This window comes from Choloepus didactylus, chromosome 21 (genome assembly GCF_015220235.1).
Source record: "Choloepus didactylus isolate mChoDid1 chromosome 21, mChoDid1.pri, whole genome shotgun sequence".
In the NCBI taxonomy this organism is placed as follows: Eukaryota; Metazoa; Chordata; class Mammalia; order Pilosa; family Megalonychidae; genus Choloepus; species Choloepus didactylus.
Genome location: NC_051327.1, coordinates 16,626,618 through 16,644,253, shown reverse-complemented (window position 1 = coordinate 16,644,253; position 17,636 = coordinate 16,626,618). Strand labels below are relative to the sequence as shown.

General features: G+C 54.0%; 2 protein-coding genes across 6 annotated transcripts; one reads left to right on the top strand and one right to left on the bottom strand.

Annotated features, from left to right (window-relative positions):
* Window positions 1-4,292: 4,292 nt before the first annotated feature.
* ABHD11 (abhydrolase domain containing 11) lies at window positions 4,293-9,177 on the bottom strand. 5 transcript variants are annotated; one of them, XM_037815234.1, is made up of 8 exons: window positions 9,011-9,177; window positions 8,710-8,845; window positions 7,903-8,076; window positions 7,578-7,748; window positions 7,283-7,464; window positions 6,955-7,083; window positions 5,185-5,246; window positions 4,293-4,574 (listed from the first exon to the last, which is right to left on the bottom strand). In XM_037815234.1, exons 1-8 carry the CDS (start codon window positions 9,127-9,129, stop codon window positions 4,423-4,425), a joined length of 1,125 nt encoding a protein of 374 aa, XP_037671162.1. In that variant the 5' UTR covers window positions 9,130-9,177; the 3' UTR covers window positions 4,293-4,422. The 5 variants fall into 5 exon arrangements, 3 of the variants coding, with proteins under 3 accessions (XP_037671162.1, XP_037671163.1, XP_037671164.1); XM_037815235.1 differs by having other exon boundaries at window positions 8,718-8,845; XM_037815236.1 differs by having other exon boundaries at window positions 4,433-4,719.
* LOC119518175 (bicaudal D-related protein homolog) lies at window positions 5,906-6,829 on the top strand. Its single transcript, XM_037815237.1, has 3 exons — window positions 5,906-6,274; window positions 6,409-6,532; window positions 6,619-6,829. Exons 1-3 carry the CDS (start codon window positions 6,069-6,071, stop codon window positions 6,763-6,765), a joined length of 477 nt encoding a protein of 158 aa, XP_037671165.1. The 5' UTR covers window positions 5,906-6,068; the 3' UTR covers window positions 6,766-6,829.
* Window positions 9,178-17,636: the final 8,459 nt, after the last annotated feature.

The following is a 17,636-nucleotide window of genomic DNA, read 5'->3' as shown; positions in this document are numbered from 1 at the left end:
GCTCTGGAACCAGGCCAGCCCCCTGCTGTCCAGCGCGTCCAGGTCTGGCACTCCTCCCAGACCGCGGGCACAGGGTAGCTGGCTGGCAGGCCACCCAGAGGACACTGTTCCAGCCCTCCCTCCTTCCCTGGAAAACCTGGCCTGAGACTGGCTCAGATGTGGCCTGGCATGGGAGGTGGCCACACCCATTCCAGCTGTTAAGAACTCAATGTCAAGTGCCCCCATTTGACAGTGAGAAGCCAGCCCTCCCCTGTGGGAGCACGTGGCAGGAAAGGTGCTGGCTGGCTCCTGGTCCAGGGGTGATTCGTTGGGGTGGGTCATGGGTGCACATCCAGAGCCCAGTGCCTGGCCTTGTCGGGAAAGGGAAGGAAGGGGAGACAGCTCCTGCCAGCACGGAGCCCTGGTGTTTTGCCGAGCAGCAGCCATTTACATGCATATTAAACAGTGGCACGAAAGGTGAATGACAGAATGGATGTGCTCCCTTTGCCTTAGACCATAGACCCTGCTGGTCTGATATGTCTTCATTCAATTATTCATTCATTCATCAAATGTTACCTGGGTAACAATGCTCTTGGGCCACTGTTCTGTTTTCGAGGTGTCCCCATTGCAGTGGTGGAGACAGACCTGGTTTCAACGTGATGTGATGAGTGCTGTGCTGTAGCCAGGGTGGCTTCCAGAAGTGGTGACATTTGAACTGGGTGTTGGAGAAGGTGGGTTGCAGGAGGGAGTGGTGTGGGCAGCCCAGACAGAGGAAAGAGTGTGTCCAACAATACCAGAGAGTAGCACTGGAGGGCTGGAAGTTCATAAAGTATTTGTTGAGCATCTACTATGTGCTGACATGGCAGCAAATGAGAAAGACAAAAATCCTTGCCCTCCTAGTAGAGGAAAGAGGTGATAAGCTAATAATATGCTATGGAGAAGATAAAGCAGGAAAGAAGGGATGGGGGAGCTGGGTGTGAGGGGGGATTTTAAATCAGATGGTCAGAGAGGGCACTGCTGAGAAGGTGGCATTTGAGTGGTTATCTGGGGGTGAGAGCATGAGCCATATAGGCCCACGGGGGAGAAAGGGGTGCAAAGGCATTCTGGATAAAGGATGTGAACACAGGGAAAGATGAGGGGGCAGGGACTGTTCCCACAGGGAGCTAAGTGGTTTCCATAACATCCATCAACCCTTTCCCCCCACATCTTTGAAGTGGACAAGTGAGGGCTCCTCAGTCTGGACAACTGCTCTGCAAAGCCCCGCCCCCCTCCAGTTATAGGGGCATCTGTAAGCCCCCAATATAGGCATTCTGCACCCCACCACCACCACCACTCCCCCTCCAGCTCCTTTAGGATATTGAGGGGTCCCATTGCCCTGGGGAGAAAACCCTCTGCCTCCACGTGGCTTCCCATGCCCGTTCTTTGCCATCTGGTCCTGCCTCACCCCTTGGAGGCTGCTTTCCTTGCCACCCTGTGACAGCTGTAACCCCCACCTGCCATTCCTTCCCCCACAGCACACCCTCCTCTGGCCTTTGCACATGCAGCCCCCGGGTCCAGGGATCTCTCCTCCCGGGTCCTCCCCCACCCCCATGCTCCTCGTCCTGCCAGCTAGACATCGCCCCCTCCTGGAAATCCAGCCTGCGTTCGGGTTCCTTGTGTGTGGTCCCACGAAGACCCGTGCTTATCCCGCTTATGGCACTTGTTGCCCTGAGTGGATACAGTCTCTGCAGGTGTCTGTCCCCTCTTTAGACTGGGGAACATTTCAAGGGCAGGGACCGGGTCTTGTTCTCATCGATTTCCCCAAGGCTGACCCAGAAAGCGTGTTTGTGGAGTGACTGAGTAATGAATATGCACGCGCGCGCTTGGATGAGCAGTGCTTCCCTAAAGGAGCACTGGGGGAAAGTCTGGGCTTTGCGGAGCTCTCAGAGCCCCCGGGTGCAGTTTGGGGTTTCCCTCCAACAGACTGTGAGGGTGGGCGGAGGGCACGGTGGAGTGGTTGCCCGCTGGAGCCCTGACGCTGGGGACTGCTGTCACCTGCTGGGCAAGGCCGGCATTGCCTCGCTGGCGCAATTGCAGCTGGGGACGCTCCCGAAGCCCTCGGGCCGGTGGGAGACACCCATTGACGGCGACAAGACAGCGTGACAAGGGTAATGACGGGCGAGATGAGGGAGGACAGAGGCTTAGTAGAGAAAGGAGAAGGAAGACGAGGAAGCTTTGGTAGGATTCAGGATGGAACTGCCCCTGGGGCCGTGACCCAGGCCCCAAGACCGAAGCATGGAAGGTCTGCGCAAACACGAGTATGTGCTTTTGAGGGTTCCCCATCGTTGCTTTCTGGGATATGACAGGCTTATTCCCTTGCTCTCCAATCCTGGGAAGTCTGGCCCTGGCCTCACGATTGTACAAAACGCCAGCCAGGGTGTGAGTTGCCTTATTTAATTAACTCTTACCGAGACCCCATCAGGGAGGTATTCCGTTATTTCCACTTCACAGACGAGGAAACAAGGCTTGGGGAGATAAATACGGACAAGGTCATACATGGGGCTAGGTGACAGAGTTTTAAGCTGCCACTCATCCAAATCCCAGATACTTTTTATCAGGAAGTGCAGGCCCCTGCCCAGCTGGCAGCTCTCCTTCCCCCTGACGTCCTCCCCCACCCAGCTCTCTATCAACCTGGAACCATCTCCCAGCTCCACCCAGCTGTCTGGGCTGTCATACTGGGGGAGCAGGAGGACACGTGGGCCGCAGGCATTTGGAGCTTGATCCCTACTATTTTGCAAACTTCGGACTGGGGCTTTGGGATGGAATCACTATATGGCTTAATTACAAGGTTATTTCCTCCTTTTTCCAGTGAGAAAATTAAAAGAAAAAAAAATTGGCAAATATTTGAATTTAAACTTTTGGGGGTGTAGATGAAATAATCAAGTCTCTACTTGTAATATTTATTTAGTTAATTTCACGTAATATTTAAAATTGTACACTTGTTGGAATAATTTAATTCAGGAACACTGTTTTTGCGAAAGCTTATTCAAACATTCCCTTGCATTTCTGCCTCCCGCTGTCATTGTCATGTGTCACTAGCGTCACTAGCGCCTCCTTAGGGCTCCCTAACACAGTGTTCAAGACCACGTCATCTTCACTGTTGCTTTGAAAAAATGCAGCACTTTTTCAACCTATAAACGATGCTGTCACTGAAAATATTATTCCAAGACACAAGGATGCATTAGGGTACTTGTTTTTCAATCAATCTAAATGGTAGTTGGACATTTGTGATCTCTTTAAGGTAACTGTGATCTCTTTCAGGTAATTTTACAAAATAGCAATCTGCTCTTCCTTACTTTTCTTAATTTTCCCATTCTCTTTCCCTTCTTACCTTTTCTCCACAGCACTTCTTACCATCTGATATATTTGCTTATTTGTCTGTTGTCTGTCTCCCTGCACTAGACTGTGAGCTCCATGAGGTCTTGCTACTGCTCTGTATCTATCACCTGGAAACATACCGGGAACACGTTTGTTGACCAGGTGCTCAATAAATATTTTTGGAGTGAACAAATGAATAAATGGATGGACATAAAGCACTTCAGAATATGTTTGGTAGCTCTGTGTCAGCCAGGGCCAGGCGTGAGGATGACACTGGAGTGGGTGAGAAGGCAGCCTTGGAGGAGCCAAGTCCGTACAAGGAGGGTGTCTAAGTCAGGGGAGGCTCAGCTGTATTGGGAGATTAGCCACCTACAGTGGGTTTGGGCAAATGATAAATACGTTGAGGACAACAGGGGCTAGATTTCCCACTGTTGAGGGAGGGGTTAGATTTGGAAAGGGGAAAGGATACAATAAACTCTGTGCCATTGGACTGGAATTCATGATCTACATATAAACTTGTTTTCAATATATGTACTGTAGACAAATATGGAAATCCAGATGGAAATGTGTACGTTTATGTTGTGTATGTGTCTGCTTAGTGGGCCTGGAGGTATGATTACTCCTGTTGCAATGAGAACACCTAATACCTGGGTCTTGGTTTCCAAGTACCCATTCCTCACTGGAGAGAACCAGGGATCTTTGAAGAAATGGCTAATTCCAGGGCTGGGCAGGGCAAAACAAGATGAGCCTGGAATATCTTGCTGTGCCAGAAAGAAAGGAAGTGTTCAAAGAATGACGCACATCTCAAATGATAAGAAGGCAGCAAGGTTACCCAATGGCCAAATCTGGAACAATTTAAGCATCAAAGTCAGTAATGATTGCCATGGATTATAATCCATTGAATACAAATGAGAAACTGAGTCCACCTGATATAAAAGGCAAACGAGTAAACAAACTTAAGAGAACAGAAAGTTCTTTACAGTGGAATGCCAGTTAATAAAGGTAGAGGAAATAATGGAATAAGAAAAATATCATTTGACAACCATTGTAGTAATAATTAATTATGGCACCAAAAGATGCTAAAATCTATGGGTGAAAGTGGGAGGTAGAAAGTCTCAAAGTACCTCCCCTCTCCTCATACTTGTTAAATACAAAAGGGAAAAAAGTCCTTGTACAGGGGAGACTCCGTCTCAATAAGGAGTCCCCATCAACTCCATCAGTCAAGGTTCCAGCTGATCCTGGAGACAAAAACAGCATCATTTCTGTGATATTTCTGCCCAAAATGCATCACGATGCTCTCATCATGAGGAAGAACTGGACAAACCCAAATTGCAGGACAGTCCACAAAATAACTTCCCTGTCATCTTCAGAAGTGCCAACGTCCTGAGACTCAAGGAAAGGCTGGGATTGTTGTAGACTGAAGACCAGAGGGCTGTCACAACTGGGAACATTTGATATCACACTGGATTTTTTTTTTTTTTTTTACCCTAATTGGATAATTTTTGGACATTGGGGAGTGACATCAAAGAGCAGCTGGAAATTGTTTCAAAATACAAAGTTAAAACAAAAGAAGTGCCCAGTAAGAGTGTGAGCCCTTCTGGCTCTCTCCCGCGGGATTCATCCTGGACACGCTCCTGCAGAAAGTGCTCTGACAGCCTGGGTGTGAGAGACCCCTCTTTTGTGTTCCCACTGCCCCCTGGACCCCGTCATCCTTTTCTGATCGTATTTATGCTTCATCTCTGCTAGCCCCGGAGGTCCCCAAGACTGTCTGGGCCATGGCACAGAGTAGGCTCTCAAAACACACAGAAAAGCCTGTACTTGCGGTACAGCTCAAGGCCACCTGTTTACCTGTGGGTCCATCAAAGAAGCCGTCAGTCCAGCTGCTGGAGGAGCCCTGGCCTCCTGGGGGCCTGGAAGGAAGCGCTGACCTTCAGAGCTGAGTGGAGGACCGGATCCCCACCACAGAAGCCTGCTGAAAAGGCCTGCCAATGGGGAGAGGTCCCTTGAGCTTGTGGAGGGTGTGGGGTGCTGAGACCCCCAAGGGCCCAGCAGACCCACCCATGCTCCTGGAGCAGGACACTGGGGATATGGGAAGAAGAGTGAGAAATATTGCCAGGGAGGATGGATATTCAAGATGTTAGGAGGAATTTACCAAGAATATTTGAACTCTTCCCCTCCTTTTGTGTTCAGCTGAGGCACGGTCATAGTTATGTTTGTGCTGATGTCATTCCAAGGACCAAGATGCCAAACCCTCAGGGTGGGGGCCGGGGCACCCAGTCTCTTAGCAATGGGGCTGCCCAGGAGCCAGGTCCTGGTTCTGCCCCTTTCTCATCCCAAGACATGCATATAGCGCCCCCTTGGGGTGAGGGGGTGCAGGGGGTGACTGGGCAGGGAGGGGCTGGGGGCCCCCTGGTCCAGGAGGGGAAGCAGGGGCCTGGGCTGGCCTGGGGCGGGCGGGGCCTGACAGGGAGTGCCCAGCCCGGAAGGGAGGGCAAAGGGCCATGTCCTCTGCCCGCCCCACCCTGCTGACAAGAGTCCCGGTCACCAGGCCACCCTTTCTGCTGGGGCCCTCGAGGGGTAAGTGTCCTTCTGAACCTACCCTGTCCCTCTCTGGGGCATGGGTGAGAACTCCTTTCCTCTTCGGAGGATCCACAGGCCCTGCTCACTCTTCTTGCCAGGCCTGCCGCCCTCTCAGCATGACCCCAGCCCCCTGATCTATTTTCCAGAGGTTCATGAGACTGGGGCACTGGAGGGCAGGTAGAGGACACCCTAGACCCCGCCCCGGGGCACCTCATCCAGGCAAGTCCCAGGTCACCGCCCCCTCCTCCGTCAGCCTGCTACGGAGCCCAGAATCCCAAGTGGCTGGAGCACTGGGGGACACGCAGACAGAGCCTTCGCTGGACCAAGTCCTCCAGGAACGGGATGAAGCCATTGCCAAGTGAGGGGCAGCTGCTGCAGAGTCGGGGAGGCAGTGGGTGGCTTGCCCTGAGGGCTGCGTCCTGCTAGAGGAGTGGCAGGGACGCCAGGCATTCCTGGAAGGAAAGTCATCCCCACACTCCCCCACCACCCAAGCAGGAAGCGGGCGGTGGAGGCTGAGCTGGACGCGTGCAGGGCCAAGCTGCGAGCTGTGGAGGCCCAGCTGCTGGAGGTCGTGGAGGAGAAACTGAGGCTGAGGCAGGAGGTGGAGGCTTGGGAGGTAGGGTGGAAAAGCCAGCCGGGCCCGGGGGGCACAGGGAGGAGTGGGGTGCGGGGCCAACCCCGAACCTGCTCTCCTGTCCCCAGGAGGACATGCAGCAGCTGGTGAGGCAGCAGGTCCAGAGTCAGCTGCAGAGAGAGGCCGAGGACGCTCGGGGAGCCCAGGTGGACCCCGGAGCTGCCAGGCCTCTTGGGGCCCGATTCTCCCTGGGTCGGTGGGGGCGTTGGTGGTGAGAGAGCACAGCCCAAGGCCTCAGGACCAGGGTCTTTATTCATTAAATAAATAAGGCCTGACCACTGCTGCAAACTTGTGTCCTCTCTGTGCCCGCCTGAGTCCTTCTGTGCACAAATGTGGAACAGGCTGCAGGGCCCCAAACCTGGGGTCTCCTGTCCCCACTCTTGCCAACAATGTGGGGCTCTTACAATAGGAAGCCTCGGATGGCAGCCACAAAGTCCTGTGGGCGGTCAGCGTGGATCCAGTGGCCAGCATCTGGCACAGTCTGCATCTGGGCTTGAGGGAAGAGCCGCCTAATCTCAGGGTGGTGGCTGGGGCTGTCCAGTGTAGAGAAGGCCGCCGAGAAGGGGATGAAGTGGGAAGATGGGGAGAAAAAGAGAGAAGCGTGGGGAGAGCGGGGTGAGTGGTGACGGGGAGAGAAGGACGGCCATGTGAGCCGACATGCCCAGCAGTTTCTCTGTGGTCTTTGGGTGCCCAGCTCCACCCCATCAGGCTCCCCAGGGCAGCCTGGCTTACTGCACGTATTGGGAGTTGCCACCAAGGAGGAAGAGGGTTGGCCCTGGGTAGGCGTCCTGTAGCGGGGGGAAGGCCATGATGGCGTCCACATGCTGGGCCAAGGCATCCAAGTTCACCCTCCAAACGAAGCGCCCGTCCACCTCCACCAGGTTGGTGAGCAAGAACTGCCGCACGGCCATGTCCTGTGGGGTCCGGCAGTTGGGGGGGGTCTTCCTATGGGAGCTGGGGCTGATGCTCTTTCCTTGACGGGTCCCAGCCCTTGACACCCTTGGGGGGGGGGGCTTGAGTGCATCACCTTGATGACAGGGCTGAGCTGCTCGTCCGCCAGTTTGCGGGCACGGGAACGGGGCACCTCAGCCGGGATGTCTATAGCCCTCATGGCTGCCATGTAGGTCGGTAAGTCTGAGACGGATGTGGTCTCCGCTGGGCTGATGTCCACGGCAATCAGACGCTCCACCAGCTCTGGCTGTGGGAGAGAACCAGAAGGGGACAGGCCAGAGCTTCAGGCAGGTGCAGGGGTTCTCAGGGACAGTTCCCACAGTCATTTGGGTCCCAGGTTGCCTGCTGGGCCCTCGGAGTCTATACAGGATGGGAGAAGGCTCCGGATGGGGGCGGCTCACCCTCTGCAGTGCCAGCAGCATGGCCGTCTTGCCTCCCATGCTGTGGCCAACGAGGACGCAGGGCACCAGGCCCAGCTGGGGCAGGAGGTCCTGCAGGTCCTGGCTCATGGCTTCATAGCTCATGTTGGGGCTGTGGGGGCTGTCACCATGGTTCCGAGCATCCACCGTCAGCACCTGGGGAGTGGGGTGAGAGGGGGGCTGAGCTGGCATCCATACTTGGGGTGCAAGTCAAGAGGGGGTAGGGCCTGGGGACAGATCCTGATGGAGGAGGAGGGCCCAGATGGTGAGAGGGCCCACTTCCCAGGCACAGGAAGCCACTCTGCCAGAAAAGAGAAGTCCCAACGGGTATGACCTGTTGGTCTGAAGGTCTGGCCTGGCTGAGTGGCAACCCCAGAGAAAGCCAGGAAAGAGACTCCAGGAATTTCCAAGTCTCGGAGGGTAGAAAGATGGCTCCTATAGTAGGTGGTGAGCCCCCCAGCATCCCTGGTGAACAAGCAGGGGCCGACCCCCTTCATGGGCGTGGAGGGCGCAGATGTCGACCTGTAACAGGGCTGGTGAATGCGGGACTGGAGGAATGCAAGGGTGAGGGAATGAATGGAGGTCAATCCAAGGCCCTCCTGGGTCTGCTCGGGCGGCCTCCATCCTTGGAAGGACAACTCCTTTCATTTCTGCTGCGGGGCTGCCCTCGGCCCGGGAGACCCGCCGCTCCTCAACTGGCCCCCAGGAGCGAGGGCTCAGAAGCTGGCCCCATGGGGGCCCCACCCCAAGCCCCGCCCCCTCCTGGCCCCGCCCCTCCCGGAAGCTCACCCTCCGACCTGTCTGCTGGGCCAGGGCCTTGGCGATGGAGTTGAAGTTGGTTTTGCAGCCGAAGAGCCCGTGCAGAAAGACGAGGGCCGGGTGGGACGGCTCCCCGTCCAGAAGCGTGTAGGAAAGCGGCAGCGGCCTGGCGGGAGGGTCAGGGGTGGGGGGAAAGGGGTATGGGGGAGGGGCCCGGGCGGGGGCGGGGCCAAGGGAAGGGGGTCGGGCCGTCGAAGCCGGGCGGGAGCGGGAGGAGCCGGGCGGGAGCGGGAGGAGCGGAACGGCTTCCCACCGGGCGCCCTTCACTGACCTGGGCTCGGCGCCGCCGCCACCGCCGCTACTGGGAGCAATGGACACCCTCGAGAAGCCGGAACGGGAGGGCCCAGGCCCCCCATGGGGGACGCTCCAGACTCGAGCCCAGCGGAGCATGCCGGGGAGACGCTCCTCGGCGCGCACTAGGCGGTGGACGTCCGCCCCCACGCTCCGCCCCTCAGCTCAGAGCCCCGCCCCCTCCGGTCAGAGCCCGGCCCAACTCCAACTGACGCTCCACCCGCAGCCCGGGCTCCGCCCCCTCGCGTAATGCCCAGTCTTCGGTCTCGTTCCCTTACGTAATCTTAGGGAATTGTCGTTCTCCCCAGCTCCTCCCCTGGCGCCATGACGTAATCCCGCAGGCGTCTTCCCGTAAAGGCAGCCCCGCCCCCTCGTGAAGCCACGCCCACCTCCGCGCCGAATCCTGCGAAGAGTCGGCGCTACCACGTGGGAATGCGGTCTCCTAATGGCCTCGGTGATGCGCGCGAGCTCTGGGCGGCCGTGGGCAGATCCCTGGCAAGCCGAGGAAGGCCCTGCCTTGGCCCGCGCCCGGCCCCGCACCTCTGCTCCTCTGCTCTCACGCATCGCCTTGGGAAGTGTCATAATTTCTGTGCCGCCGGCCGGGCGAGAGGCGCCAGTTTGGAGACCCATTACCCATCCGGAAGTCATCGACTGTAGAAAGAGCTCGGAGGGACTCTAGAGATCACCTCCAAATCCCCCTTTACAGATGGGAACGCAGGTGCCTGTCCAAGGGGCAGAGCTAGCACCTCAGTCTGATCTGTTTCTGTTGTGAGTCAAGGTGGGAGGGCAGGCTCGAACCCCAGCCGGTGGTCTGGACGGGTGGGGGGATTCCTGGGCTGAGCTGACACGGCTCGGACCTGCTCCCTCCCAACGTTTACCAGCGGAGAAATTAACAGTCCTTCCACCCCCAAAACTCAACACATCCTGCAGGGAAATCGCCTCCCTTTAGAACCCTGACCCGCTGCCATCTCCTCTCCCTAGTCTGGAGTGATGGTGATGGTGGTCTGTTTTGGATCTTAACTGGCTTCGTCTGCAGTCCATCCTCTCCAGCCAACTTAATCGTGGCATTCCTCTGCTCAGAACCTTCAGGGACTACCCATCCCTGAAGTTGAGAGTTGAAACTTCATCATAGCTTTCCAAGCCTCCCCCAGACTGATGCTACTTTTCCACCTTGTAGTCTCTTTTCTCTTACTCCCCAACCAGGCAGCCCGAGTATGAACTACAGCTAGATCTTTACTACCTCCTCTTCCCCTGCTGGGGATGCTGTGTCCGACTTCCAGACAGCCAGTTGCTCTAGTCTCATACATCTTTTGAAAGCCCAATATAATTGCCACCTTCTCCTCAAGCCTTCCCAGATTTCCCTAGTTAAAATCAATCTCTTCCACCCCATGTTCTCAAAGCATTTGTTGGAGTCTGTGGCTCGTATTATAGAACTGTCCTTGTCCTTGTCTGTGTCCACCGCAGGCTGGCAGCTCCTGGGAGGCGGGGGTATGTTTAATTCAGCTGGTGCAAAGTGCATCTGATGCAAAGTGCAATCATTGAATGATCCTGGAGAGGTTCAGGGCATGAGCTGAAGCTGGGTGAAGGTTCACCTGGTAGCTGGGTCTGAGTTGCTTCCAGGAGATAACACCTGAGCCAGCCCTCTCCTACCTCCCCTGCCCCTCCCTCACCTCCTTAGGGCAGGCTACTGGAGTAGACAACTAGCAGGCTGCATCCTAATTCTGAGGCTCCATCTCCCATCAGCCTTGGGAGCCAGGTGTTTTCTTCTTATCTGAGGAGGGCTTTGAGGTCACTGGGGACTCTAAACACACCACGTGGCATGCTCTTTGCCAGCACAGTCATTAGGGGCGCCGTGAGGACACCTGAGCCCTGGGTGGAGGCTGATCCGGGGCCTGGGGGAGGGGGCCTTGGAGGAGATGACCCAGTGGGGTGTTTTTCTAGAGCTGGTAGATGGAGGTAAGGGGGGTTGATGCAGTCTTGGTGACTCAGGTGGGTAGTATTTCAAAGGTGGTTTCAAACAGCACCCCCTGCCTGCCCATCCCCACCAGCCTAGTGTCTAGCCAGGTAACCTGAGTCTGGCCCAGGACCCTTGACCATCTGCCCAGGAGCCAAAGAACCTGGGTCTGGGGGCAGGAGCAGCCTTGACAGTCAGGTCACGTGGTGGATGAGGGCTTGGTGGCAAGCAGAAAAACCAGTCTGCTTGTGGTTTCCACTTGAACACTCCGGAGACACTGTGGAGGCAGGGGAGGGGGTGCTGCCACCCGAGAAGGACTCCTCTGGTGATGATATGTTAGGGAGGGGGTCCCCCTTAGGGCTGCCCACCCCTCCCTGGCTTTTTGGAGAGGGGCCAGTGCACTGGCTGTTGTTTGTAGAGGGTCTCCCTCTTAGGGGGTGTCAAGCTATGCGAGGGGAAGGCCTTATGGAGCCCCGATATCCTGGTGTGGATGTGAACGGAGAACAGGAAATCAGAGAAAGAGCCACTCCTGGGAGGAGGACGGGTTTACACTTTCCCAGCAGTTCCAACCTTCCCGTGAAGTGGGCAGGTCTTAGCCTTGTTTTATCCACGCGGACCTGGAGCCCAGGGAGGCGAAGCAACCGGCCCCAAGTCCCGCCGCGGTACGTGGCGCCGCCGGATTCCTTCCCGGCTGCGTGACTCCTGGTGCAGTGCTCCGGGCGGGGCCTGCGGCGGCGTGGAGGGGGTTAACGCGGGTGGCGGGTAACCGCACCTGGCCCAGTATCGGTCACGTGGCCGGGGTTTCACCTGCCCCGCTGAGCAGGGACAATCAGGCTGCTTGTTCCGCGGCCCGTCGCCATGGCGACAGGAGTGCTCCTGGGGAGGTCACCGGGGCAAATTCCTCCCGATCCGCCGGGTGGGGCAGGGGGTCGGTCGCTGGGAGCCGGGCGGTGGTGGTGGTGGGGTGCTGCGGGGAGACCCCTCGAGGTTCCCCGCGGGACTGTCCTCAGGGGGTTCCCCGTGACTCCCCACTCGGCCTCCTCCCATCCCTCCTCCCTCATCCCTGCCTCTCTCCCCAGATCTTGAGCCCGAGTTTATTAAACTGCTTCCACGTGCCAGGACTTTATATACATTACCCGGTTTAATCCTCCTGCAGCTTTCCCCCGTGGGAAAGGTAATCCCAGTCTGTATTCTGGTGTGACTCTCCCAGGACTTCAGGGCTCCTTCCATCCTACCACAGTCAACAGATACTTCCGGAGACTCTGCTGTGTGCCAGGCATCTTTCTAGATGCAGGAGGTGAACAAAACAAATAAATCCACCAACTGTGAAACAATGGATTCTGTGGAGTGTTTGTTTAATTCAGGGCAGGTTAGGGAGGTCCCTGGGGCTGGGCACTGAACACCATCATAACAAGACCTCTCTGCGCACCCCACGCCCCACCTGGCACCTCCTCCCCTCCCTCAACGCCTTCCCACCTGGCCCGGGGAGTCACCTTCTCATGCACTCACTCCTCTGCCTTCGGTGCCAGAAGCTCCTGCAGGCCCTGCCTGCTTATGGCGACGCTTGCCAACTTTTACCTCCAGATCCATGCATGTCACTGTGCCCCCAGTAACAGGCTCTTCACATACACACACGCAGATTCTACAGGTGGGTGGGGTGAGGCCACCTGCCCTTTTCACACAGACTCTAAGAGTGGGGGCGGTTGTCTGCACCTTTTGGATGCCAGCAACCTCCACTCTGGAGAAACACCACCTGTAGGAGACAGCCCAGTTTCCTCTGCATTTATTTATTGGGCACTTACTATGGACTTGGGGGTGCAAGAGTGAGCCCAGATCAGCTCACAGACTTAACAGTCTGGTGGGGAAGATACTAATCGGCGTGTAATTGCACACTGAATAAATAGAAGAACATCACACCAAGGGGCTGGGGTCAGGTAAGGCGGCTCTGAAGACGTGATGCATGAATGGAGATCTGAAGGATGAGTGGGAGTTGGCCAGGTGAAGGGGTTCTGGGTGGAGGATGGTGTTCCAGAAATGGGAACACCATGTGTGAAGGGCCAACCATCCCATTTTCCAAGGCAGGATCTAAGGAGTCATTCTTGGCTCTTCCATCTTCCTTATTGCCCCCCACCCATGCAATTCCTCACCTGGTTCTGAGTTCTGTTGATTTTTATCTCCCAAATAGCGCTGACAGCTACCCACTTCTCTCCATCTCCACGGCCCCCACTAGTCCCTGTCCCATCACTACCTGCCAACTGAACCTGTCCATGTTGGCCCCTCCAGTCAAGGCGCCACGTGGTAATCAGCATCATTTTTTCAAAACATATAATATATTTTCTATTAATCTGTTTTGTTCCTCCCCCTCTCTTTTCCTCTTTTTCTGCGCTCTGGGTTCTGTGCTCATTGCCCCTGGGGATGGATGTGGCAGGCCTAAGAGCAGAAAAGCTGGTTTTGGCTTTTGGGTTTCAAAAGCTGAAGTCCTTAGTGAAAGAGAATCTTTCTCCAGAGACAATAATCTTGGCCAGAAAGGGGAGGGTACTGTCTCTTGCCTCCTCGCAGGGTCCCCAGAGTGGAACGGTCTGCAGGACCACAGGCAGCCCTGTAGAAATACTCCTCTGCCCGAAGCCCAGAGCAGAAGCAGTGCAGAGGCACGGGACTGGGGGGCCCATGGAGGCAGGGTGATGGGCCTCTCAGCAGTGGCCACAGTTTTTCCAGGGCTGAAGGCTGTCCATCCTCTGCCTTTCCCCGCAACCCTCGCAGCCTCCTTCCTTCCCCACCTACAGCAAACTTGGCCCTGCTGAAGATCTGGGAATTGTGGCCCAACCTCAGGAAGACTGAAGTTTAACTTGTTTCCAACTGCTTTGGCAGAATGGGGCTTCAAGGATGGAAACTAAGAAGGATCATAGAAAATAATGTAATTGCACATCTGTTTGCAGACTGACATGTGTAATTGCCACAACTCCCTACGTATTGACCCACAATGGACTTTCTTTTAAAATCCACAATCTAATATGATTCACTCAACAAATATTTACCGAACACCTGCTAATGCCAGATATGATACTTAGAGCTAGGGATATGGCAATTACCTGCCCCTGTTCCTCAAGGAACTTGGGACTTCAGGGTGGGGAGACACGCCATAAACAAATAAACAAGTAAATCTGTAAGTAGAAACCATGATGTGTTCACTTAGCACGGTGCTGTGTTCTATCATAAGGGGGACGGGTGATATTAGGTAGGGTGGTAAGGAGGGGACTCAGGTGAGGTGACACCTGAAGGCTGAGAAGCAGGCAGTCATATGGACAGCGGGGGGGATGTGTTCTAAGTAGAGGGACTGTATGTGCAAAGGCTGTGAATTAGGTGTTGGAGGAGCAGAGTGGAAGGCAGCAGGAGCTGGAGCAGACAAAGCAAGGGGAGAAAGGCACCTGTGAGGCAGGAGAAGCCACTGGGGTTGAACAAAGCAGAAGATATTTTTAAAGGACTGTTTGGCTGTCCGGGGTGGGGGTGGGGTGAGGGCAGAGGGCAGACTGGAGGGAGGAGGAGAGGAAGGAAAATCAGCCAGAAGGCTTCTGCAGTTGGCCAGGTGACACAGGATGGGTGGTAACTGGGAGGTGGCCAGGGAGGGAGAGAAAGACTGATTTGAGATTTGTTTTGGAGTTAGAATCAACAGGGTTTGCTGAAGAATTGGATGGGTGGGGAGGGAAGGGTGGGATGGGAGAGGAAGACATTAAGGACACCTCCTGGGTTTCTGGACTGAACACATGGGTAATTGTGCAATGTAATGAGCTGGGAAGGTTGGAACAGAACATTTTTTTCCTCTACAGGGGTGCTAGTGGTGGGGTCTAGAGATCCACTTGGGGGCATATTAAGTTTGAGATGCCTGGGAGATATCATAATAGTTAACATTTACTGAGCACTTAGCATGTGTCAGGCACTGTTCTTTATATCCTTGAATTCACTTAATCTTCATTATGACTGTGAGGGAGCACTTGTTGGATCTCTGCTTAGTAGATGAGACAATTGAGACTCGAGAGGTGACTTAACTGCCCAAGATCATGCAGCTTGGAAGCTGCAGGAGTAGGACCCAATCTCAAGGGGCTGGGCTCCAGAGCTGATATCCAAGGAGGCAGCTTGTAGGAGAAGGTCTGGCCCCAGAGAGTGTTAAAGCCATGGGAGCGGGAGAGACAAACAGAGTGAGATAAAGAAGAGAGTGCCCTGGAGGAAGAGAAGTGGCCCAAGACAGAGAATGCTTGGACCCGGGAAGGGAGACCGAGAAGGAGTGGGCAGAGAGATTAGGTAGGAGCCGGGAAGTGGGGTGTCACAAATGGTGGGGAGGAGAGAGGGTTCTGAGGAGGAGGAGGCAGCCAAGTAGGTCAGAAGCTGCTGGGAGAGTGATTAAGATCCCGATGAAAAGATAACAGTTGGCCATGGCAACCTGGAGGCCCTGCTGACCTTGCTGTTTTGGTTTGGTAAAGCTGCTGGAATGCAATATGCCAGAAATGGATTGACTTTTAAAATGGGGATTTATTACCTTACAAGTTGAGTTCTGAGGCTTTGAAAAATGTCCAAACAAGGCATCGACGGGACGATACCTTCTTCCTGAAGAAAGGCTGCTGGAGATCTGGGACTCCTCTGTCACATGGGAAGGCACATGGTGGCATCTGCTGGTCCTTCTCTCCCGGGTTTCATTGCTCTCAGCTTCTGGCTGCTCTGCCTGTGACTTTCTTTCTGAGTTTAGCTTCCGTCTCTCTTAGCTTCTCTTGGGCTTTTCTCTAAACTTCTCCAAGTGTCCTTTATCCTCTTACAAAGGACTCCAATAAGAGGATTAAGACCACCTTGAATGAGGTGGGTCATATCTCATCTGAAATAACCTAATCAAAGGGCCCCACCCACAATAGGTCTACAGCCACAGGAACAGATTAAAAGAAAATGATCCTTTCTTGGGGTATATAACAGCTTCAAACCATCACACTTGCCAAAAGCAGCGTCCGTGGAGTGGTAGGGTCAGGAGGAGGCAGGACGGGCTGATTGGTATGGGGTGGTGAGGAAGTGAAATCAGGGGTAAGAGCCTTCTTGAGAAGGTGAGCAGAGAAATGGGGTGGCATTGGTTTGGGGACATGAAGTCAAGGAAACTTTTTTTAAGATGGGAGATACTCAACCACGTTTCTATGCTGATGTGAAGGATACATGGAGAGGGAGTGGAGTTTGATAATGCAAGAGAAAGGAAATTTCTGAAGGCTGTTTTTCCTGTCAATTCAGATCTACCTCATTCTTTTGCTAATTTTTTAGTAGGAAAAATTTTCAACATATTTGAAGGGAGATAGAATGGTCTAGTGAAACCCCCATGTGCCCATCATCCAGCTTCAACAATTAGCAAATCATGATGCATCCTGAATCCTCTAAACCCCCACTCATCTCACCATGCCTCCCCACCATGTTGCATTATTTTGAAGTAAATCTCAGGCATCATACCATTTTGCAAACATTTCAATATGTTTCTCTGAAAGGTAAGGACTCCATTTTTTTTTTAACCATAAACCACAACTACATTTACATACCTTACAAATCAGTAACCCCTTAATATTATCCATTATCCAGTCACTGTTCAATTTCCGATTGCCAATAAACTTGATTTTAACAGTTTGAGCCAGGAACAAATGAAGGCCCACAATATGATTGGTCGATGTGTCTTTTAAGTTTCTTTTCATTTATAGGTTCTCCCTCCATCTATATTTTTTCCTTGGAGTTTTTTTGGTTGAAGAACCCAGTTGTTTGCTCTAGAGTTCTCCATTCTGGATTTTGCTGATGGCATTCTGTGTTTAGCATGTTCCCCTTTTTGCATGTCCTGCAAACTGATATTGGATCTAGAAAATCGATCAGATTGTGGTTTGATTTTTTTTTCAAGACCACTTCACAGGACATATGTACTTGATTCTTTTTTAAGGCAGCAGCGCTGTGTTGGTTGGGACAACTTTGGCTGGAAACCCAAGTCAAATTGGCTTAAGCAACAAGAAAGGTTGTGTCTCCCACAACCAGCGGTCTAGAGGAAGGAGTGGGCAGAGCCCAGGAGGGAACAGTTACTGGGTCAAAACTATCTCCAGACCTCCAGCTTCATCTTCTCCAAACTGATGTCCTCATCACTGGCTTCAGCCTCAGACTTATGCCCTTTGGGATTCAAGATGGTGACACAGTTCCAGGTGTCACCACCAGACACAGCGATGTCCAGGGGAAGACAGGGATGGCCTCCTTCTTAGGAGCATGGAAGTTTAGCCCTGCAGCCACCAACAACCTTCCCTCCTGTCTCATTGGCTGGAACCATCACACGCCCACCCTAAAGCAATCCCTGTTGAAAGAAAGAGGCCACCCCGGTTGGTTTAATCTAATCAGGATTTTCCTCTGGAGCTGGGGATGGGGTCTATTCCAGTTATCTGTTGCTGCATCAAATGAATATTCCTTATCCCTGCACACTGTGTGACTAGTTCTGAGCAATATTACCTTAAAGTGGAATTTCTGGATCTAGGAGAGTTTTATATTTGTAAGGGACTTTACTTTTCATAGAAATGGTCAAATTGTTCTCTACTATGGGTGTATCAATACAGATTTCACCAACAGAGGAAGAGAAAAAACAAAGAGGCAAGGGAGTGCAGTGCTT

Excerpts from the sequence above, each read along its gene's own strand:
- LOC119518175 (XM_037815237.1), top strand. The coding sequence starts at position 6,069 with ATGAGACTGGGGCACTGGAGGGCAGGTAGAGGACACCCTAGACCCCGC. Across the intron at positions 6,275-6,408 it reads CGGGATGAAGCCATTGCCAA|CAGGAAGCGGGCGGTGGAGG; the intron begins GTGAGGGGCAGC and ends CCACCACCCAAG. Across the intron at positions 6,533-6,618 it reads AGGAGGTGGAGGCTTGGGAG|GAGGACATGCAGCAGCTGGT; the intron begins GTAGGGTGGAAA and ends TCCTGTCCCCAG.
- ABHD11 (XM_037815234.1), bottom strand. The coding sequence starts at position 9,129 with ATGCTCCGCTGGGCTCGAGTCTGGAGCGTCCCCCATGGGGGGCCTGGG. Across the intron at positions 7,084-7,282 it reads GGCAACTCCCAATACGTGCA|CCCCAGCCACCACCCTGAGA; the intron begins GTAAGCCAGGCT and ends TACACTGGACAG. Across the intron at positions 5,247-6,954 it reads GCCATCCGAGGCTTCCTATT|GCCCCCAGGAGGCCAGGGCT; the intron begins GTAAGAGCCCCA and ends GCTTCCTTCCAG.